Source organism: Vigna angularis, chromosome 6 (genome assembly GCF_016808095.1).
Source record: "Vigna angularis cultivar LongXiaoDou No.4 chromosome 6, ASM1680809v1, whole genome shotgun sequence".
Lineage (NCBI taxonomy): Eukaryota > Viridiplantae > Streptophyta > Magnoliopsida > Fabales > Fabaceae > Vigna > Vigna angularis.
Genome location: NC_068975.1, coordinates 30,359,856 through 30,367,397, shown reverse-complemented (window position 1 = coordinate 30,367,397; position 7,542 = coordinate 30,359,856). Strand labels below are relative to the sequence as shown.

The 7,542-nt window shown below is 33.4% G+C and overlaps 1 protein-coding gene across 6 annotated transcripts; it reads right to left on the bottom strand.

Annotated features, from left to right (window-relative positions):
* Positions 1-563: 563 nt before the first annotated feature.
* Positions 564-6,877, bottom strand: LOC108340944 (uncharacterized). 6 transcript variants are annotated; one of them, XM_017578521.2, is made up of 14 exons: positions 6,594-6,876; positions 5,846-6,096; positions 5,412-5,493; positions 5,176-5,279; positions 4,915-5,041; positions 4,616-4,710; positions 4,269-4,392; positions 3,147-3,227; positions 2,491-2,589; positions 2,211-2,390; positions 1,824-1,934; positions 1,669-1,740; positions 1,324-1,461; positions 564-940 (listed from the first exon to the last, which is right to left on the bottom strand). In XM_017578521.2, exons 2-14 carry the CDS (start codon positions 5,884-5,886, stop codon positions 737-739), a joined length of 1,458 nt encoding a protein of 485 aa, XP_017434010.1. In that variant the 5' UTR covers positions 5,887-6,096; positions 6,594-6,876; the 3' UTR covers positions 564-736. The 6 variants fall into 6 exon arrangements, with proteins under 6 accessions (XP_017434010.1, XP_017434011.1, XP_017434016.1 ...); XM_017578522.2 differs by having other exon boundaries at positions 5,846-6,074; XM_017578527.2 differs by having other exon boundaries at positions 5,408-5,493; positions 5,846-6,033.
* Positions 6,878-7,542: the final 665 nt, after the last annotated feature.

The following is a 7,542-nucleotide window of genomic DNA, read 5'->3' as shown; positions in this document are numbered from 1 at the left end:
AGAGACGAAGCAGCAGTGTTTGTCTGCAGAGGAGGAAGATTAAGAAGCACAAAAGAAAGGTTTATTTTCAAACCTGGGCAGGCATTGACCTGGATAAGAGGGTTAAACACCGACTAGTAAAAAAGATGAAACCTTAACACTTAGCAGACATCTTTTACCCAAACAGAAGAATTAGTGTCCAACAATTGAAAACTATAAAAACATAAATGTTACAAAATTTCTTTCAGAAATCTACCTGTCACCGTTTATATCTTTCAAAGACAAAAATGGATGTTCAGCCAATAAGAAATATTGAATAGAATCTAATTAAGAGACTTATATGTAAATAGAAGAAAAACTTAAAAGATTTAAAAGACACAAACGGAATCCGGAAGACCAAATTCATGCTATGATAAAAATATAGTTAAGGCAGAATTGATATTCCTGCAACATCACATAAAAAGCACATTATGCCCCCAAAGTAGATACTGCTACACTAAGCAATAAGGTGAGAATGACAAACAAGTAACATTGCTGCAAAAGTAAACAAGTAGTGAAAGATGAGCCAGAAAGAGAAACCAACATTTCGCACAAAAATAAATGCTGAATCATTTCCCAAATGAGAATTGAGTCAATCAACTAGTTAACCTACAAACAAGTTGAGTTTCATGAAGTGCCTAAATATAGCAGTGTCTTACATTGATCTTATGAAAACATGTAGTTAGCTAAATATGTAACACATAGTAGTCAAGACATGTCATGAGGGCTTTGGTCTCCGATTGGCAGATCCCTTCAGAATGCAAAGTCTCAGCTTTCGACTGAGGGACTCCCACTTCTCAAATCTGTCAGACTTGTGCTTCTTTGTGGATCTTTCAGCTTTCTTCTTCTTTTTCTGGCCCTTTTCCTCTTCTTTAGGGTCTGCAGATATTTCTCTCAGGCTTCCAAGGGGTGTTGCAAATACCTTCAAGAGTGTTTCAATATTATTAGACACATGAAGCACATTACAACCATCCCAAATAGTCTACTACAAGTTAAAATCAACTTATGCACCTCAACTTTTAGAGCAGTAAGATAATGGAACTTCATAGAAGTTAAGACATTAAGTTGATTTTAGAATGAAAGAAGTTCAATTTACTTTATATTCTTATTTTGTTTTCCCATAAATGTTTTTTTTTATACTGCTTCCTGTATGTCTATGCAAAAGTTTATTCAACCACGGCTTGAGCACACAAGTTACTATCACCTAAGTTTCTCACATCACTTCCAAATAATATATATCCTCAACTAATAATTAGATCAAATATCATGTGCATTTGCATGCATGTATGCGTATCAGAGACAGACCTCGGAACCATTATCATCATCCCTGTAATCTGGACAAGATTCTTCATCGCTGAATACTAAAGAAGAACATCTGCCCAAGCTTTCTCGAGTTGAGCTGGTGTATGAATAATAATCTTCAGTCAAGTCATTTGGCTCATCCTGTTGAATCATTAAAAGTCCATTTCAGAACAAAATAAAAATGAGTCAAGATCTACAAAGGCATTTTAAGACCACTAATGCAATGGACAGAAAATGATTATAACCAAAAAAAGGTAAACAAATCCGCTTTAGATGGAAATAGTGGATCTAGATGTAAAAAATTCCTGAATAATTTCTTAATTCAGAGAGGGTCCTTGACAAAATCACCTTCATATCTGCAGGTTCATCATGGCCAGGTTCATAATTTCCATGCATTAGTTGCTCTCTGATCATGGAGTCCTGCATTGAAAGCAATTAATGAATTAACAGCACAAAGATTTTTACTCAAAATTACAGAGACAAAATGGAAGGAACTATCGTACAGGAGCAGCTCTAGGAGCAACTTTTGGAGTATGCTCTCTAGGAGCGGAAGATGAACTTGCAGCATCAATAGTTGCAGACTGTAAACTAGAGATTATCCCCAATAATAAGCTCTGAATGAAAGCAAGGGAAAATTAGTCTTTCGTTATTCAAATAAAACATATAACAAAACTTAATTGAGTGAGCATATATATCTACACAGTAACATTTCCTTATAATATTTTCAAAAGGTGAATTGGGAGTTGACATCTCAAATTTTACAGGCTGCAGGCACTTACGACAGAAGTTTGCTGATGTATCATTGTTTGAGTTCACAAATTACATTCTTGGCACAAAGTATAATTTCATGTACATTTCTTGTAGACTCTCTTTCTCTCAAGTGCTAATACCTCATTCACAGCAGAACCGATCTTCAAATCCCCTACATCAAGATATCCGTAAAGCTTGCGAGATTTGGGAATGTGAGGAGGGCGGAGGACATTGTAGAAGAAGAGGGAAATTGAGTCAAAAAAGAACTGTGGTCTAGAGGAGTTGTGATCACCATCAAATTTTATGATATTTTTGTCTCCCTACAAATATAGAGACCAACTTATATATATTGTTTGTAGAAAAGAGTGCAAAATAGTATATTTCTTTTAAAACCATTGGCCTGATGGCTTGAAGGAATACCGCATATAATTCAGAGATGAGATCAGAATGGTGAGGCTGAATGAATTGGTCATCATTGCCATGTCCAAATAAAACAGGAATGAATGTCTTCGGTGCAACCTGTAAGCTTTTAAAGCATTAAGATAGTCATGAAAGGAAGTGACTAAACTATCTGTTTAGCCAAAAAAAGGAATGCTATCGTTATACTATAATTATGTGTCAAATAGTTTGTGTTCAACATAATTTACAATAAAAATTCGTTGGAGAATAAAAAAAGTTGCGAGTTCTCCCTAATAATTGGGTGAATCCAAACGTGTAAGATTTCAAGGTGAAAGTAGGATTGGGATCCTATCCCGTTTCTTGTTAACAGAATTTGTTCTGTTTAATAAATCATAACCATTTATTGAGGTTGGCATAAAGCCAACTAATCCACTAAATCAGCCATCCATGTACCCCATTCTTCTTTCACAGTTTTAGTTGATTTTTATTTCAATGGTAGTAAGCAGTAAAACGCAATAAATGGTTAAAATTTATTATAACAATATCTCTCTTGTTAACAATAAATAGAAGAGGAGGATTCAAAGGTGAAAACATACATGATAAATTAAGTTTACATTAATAATTCTACAATTTCTAAAGTGGACCAGGTCAAGAAAAATTGCAGAATGAATCCATACCAGCAAACAGTTCAGGTCCATGATATCAAACTTTGCTTTCTTCTCAATAACCCGCCGCATGTATTGTACAGCCATTTTAACCTAATTTGGAAAAAATCAGCAAAATTCTTAGACTTAGTCAAAATTAGAAATGCTCATAATATTACATTCCAGAAGACAATCAAAGTTTATAGCCCATTTATTTTAGTGTCAATAGAACTAATGGGCCAAAAGCAATCTACATGGGATTGTGCATTTATTTGTATTTGTAGCTGTTATTCTATTATCTTAATTAGGATAATATGCTGAAATGAATATATGGCAGTTTAGCAGATATAGTGGGCTGAAAGTCAGATTGACAGCATGTAGTGAAATAGTATTTATATGAGAATCATTCAGCAGAAGAAGGCAACTATGTAGCATGGATACCGACGTGGACACGGACAATGTGAGAGATGTAGTCTCCAAAATGAAAGACAGAGGGACATGGATATGTATATTAGATCAATATGAATTATTTAAATCAATAACCAATATGTATGTATTAAAAATCATCTACAAACAAGATTAGTCAAATATAATAATCTAAAAATATTGTCACCTAAGACAAAAATGATTCTAGTCCATCTAACATCCAAAAAGTGAAAAGAGGATATATTTGTGATCACATAAGATTTGTTCTTTATTTCTTAGACATATTAGAAACTTATGCAATAAGTTTTGGGTTTTTAGAAAATCATTGTATTTGTCCTTATTAACATTGTGCTGGAACCATATCTTATGTCATAGACAAAATAGTGTCTTTTGAATTGGATCCCCTTAACAAAGAGCTAATACTCTATTTATAAAGAAGTAACATCTGAATCCCCCTTTTCCCCTTACATCCTCCTATTAATTATTTGATCAACTAATCAGTAACTAACAGATCAATAGTCAAATCTTTTACAACCAGAAAAAAATTATATTGATGATGCACACATGTGGCAGATACCATGAACTACTACAATCCATAGGTTTGTATCATATCGTTCCAAAAGGTAACCAGACGAAGATCCTCTTTTTCTATTTTAATTCCAAGGAGAAGATAGAATCTAAAGTACTACATATGCACACAATAAGGAAGGAAGGAGAGAGAATGTGTACAGTGAACTTTGGAAGTCGAATTTTATAGACATCAGCGAGCTCCAGCATCAGACCATACAGGTTTGAAAAGGCACTATCCAACACCATCCCAGCAATAGAAGGGTCTTCAGCTCCATAAAGAAGGCTACACCACACCAAAGCATAATGAGAAGTAGATTACAATAGAGATTCTCATATATGAGGCTTATAATTACAAAAACTTTAAAAACCCAGCATTTAGTTCTAAAGTTTAGACTTTCTTGAAAGGCCTCTTTTTGATTTTTGTTCAATTACCATGTAATATAAGAACATAGAAAGAAATTACTACTGCATAAAAAATCAAAGAAGCTGATTGGAAGTAGTCATACCTAGTAACAGCACCCATTGATCGTCCCCAAAGACCGATACGAGATACTTGCTTGTTGCTTCTTAAATATGACACCACTATCTTGAGATCGTCTTTCTGTCCCGGAAAAATATTAAACTCAGAAAACATTGCAGGAAAATTACACAGATAAGCATACACATGATGCAAGTGTATACATGTGTTGCCTTGTTAATTTCATGAAAGATAAAATTTAAAGATACTCAAGAGAAAACTTAGTCAGATGAATAAACATATAATTTCGGAAACTAATTAAAGAAATAAATACATAGGTAAACTTACTTCATGCCAACCAAGGCTAACATGGTCTCCATCAGATAAGCCTGACCCCGAGAAGTCAAGAGTAAAAACAGTAATATTTGATGGAAGAAGAATAACAGCAGCTTCATTGGCATCAGCCCTACATCCACTGTATCATTGTACATGTACATACATATAAAAGTAGAGAAGAATTGAGTGAGCGTGTCATTCTGAAAAAAAAATGTTAAAAAATTGTCTTCATGGTTATTGCAGTGAGAGCAGTATTCCTAAAAGCTGACTTACCTATTTCCATGGCAATATACAACACAAGGAAGAGAAATATCTTCAGGCAAAGGTGAAGGTAGATAATGGCTACACTGCAAGGTATAACCTCTGGAATTCTTGAGCTGCAGGGTTTATAAGGAAAAAAGGAAGATAATCTATCTAGTTATAAAAAATGTGCAGTAACTTGTAATCATAAATAAACTCCTAAAAGTGGACAATAGTAGTTGAATCTAAAAAAAACTGTCCATACTTGCCTCCAAATCCTGCCGCTGGTATGTTCTTCCTGCAAGGGTGAATTCCTTTTCCCATAGGTATCGATCTGGATCATATTCAGCCCTGTATATTTGACAAATCAGATACACTGATCTGTAATTCAATTTACTACAGAAAAGATAACCACAAGTAGAGCATTGGATGCAGGGGCACTTAGGTACTTGAACACAAGAAAAAAAATTCAGAAACAGCAGCGATTTAATTATGCAGTGAAAGTTGTCTCAATAGCTTTGCCTAAAATGATTGGGGCATTCAGTTGAAAAGTACAGTGCAGATTGAGTTTCAATAAAATAAAAAGATGAATCTACCAGCTTGAACACACAAGTCCTTGATGACAACATAGGCTACGAATTAGTCAAACTTGTAATGCAAATACATTAATGATAAACCACCTACAAAGAGAAAAATGTAATACCTTGGGGGCCGAATAATGAAATTGATGAATTGCTCAATCATCTTACTTCAACATGTACCTCAGAGAAGCTCCACTTCATAAGATTACAACTAGGATGGAGCCTCTGAGAAGCTCAAAGTCAATTCACCCCCATCTTTCGAAACAGATGAAACTCCGGTAGTTGCTCCTTAATCTCAAATCATCCAGGCCTGAATTTGAATGACGGACGTTACTCAAGGAACACCATTTCCTATAAGAAACATACACCAAACCTTCCTAACAAAATGTCATTTTTAATCAAAACGCAACTGGTTACATGCAGAAAAACAAATAAAATGAAAGCATTTCCATAATCAAACGCCATAATTTTTTCACAAAAGCTGCTTCTAGGAAAAGAAAAACAAAGAAAAGGAGCAGAAAGCCGAAATTTCTACCCCTAACAAAAGCTCCTTTTGAACCCCACTTTTTCCCACCGTCATGGCATCAACTTTATCCACGTTATAAAATTCCAAAGCACGAGTAAAAGTATACACGTGAGTCCCACGAAACAGTCCCAAACGTTGCAACAAAAATGGCAAAAGCTGATGAAACAACTAACGAGCCATGAATGCAGGCAGAGAGATGAAACACAGGGACAAAATTCTGTCAGATCCCACATTCACCATGTTCATGAATATCAGTGCAATGCACCCAGAATCTGATTTTAACAACATGGGGAAGCAAAGCCCGGGTAAATGGAGCGATAAAAAGAAAAAGAAAACAACTTTACCAGAAAGAAGAAGAGGGTGTGACCATCAACAGAAGCAAATGCCAATCGGAAAGAGTAAGCAAAAATGACAAGAAATGAAAGTTTTGTTGCTGTTTTTTGGTTTGTCCTTCGGATTTTACTGAGTAGGAGAAATCATGGGAGGTGGGAAATGAAGGAGAAGATAAAAAACAGACAGAACATCTGAAGCAACCAGCTGGAATTTCCTTAAATTTCCACTTTTTCTCTCTTTATTATTCCTTCATTCATTCATGCTGTGCTTCTCTGTCTCATAATTAAACATCAATTAATGAAGTCTTTACAAATTTAGCGTGTTATGTAGTACCTCTGTTCAATCAAAATATTAAATTACGTGAAGAGCATATTCAATTAAAATATTAAATGCTATTAAATGACAGTTATTGTCTTCATAAAAAATAATAAATGTTATTAATTTCATGTAAACTTTGTTTTATGTTATCCCACTTTGGTGTTTTCTGGAAAAAATAATTTGTATAAATTCTGAAAAGAAATAATTATCTTTTCTATATTTCTTTGTAATTTGAATAACACTTACTTTGTTTTCTGTATTATTATTTTAAAATACTTTTTTTGGATTAAATGAAGAATAAAATAAAAAAATAATTTATAAAGAAAAATTTACACTTATTAATATATTAAAAATTTATTTATTTATAATTAATCAAAAATCTCTTAATAACACAATTGATACGTACATAAATTATTTTTAAACTATTACAAAAACCGAAGAGATATAAAAAAAATATTATTGAAATTTTAAGGAGACATATAAGAAAAAAAAAATAGTTTTTCGTAGAATTGAGAGATAAAGAAAATAGAGAAAATATAATGTAAGTTTTGTCCTTTGAGAAGTACAAAAATAAAGCTTAAACAACTCATAAGGGAGTAATAATATTTTTTTAACAATGTATTTTTTTAAGAATAAAGTATA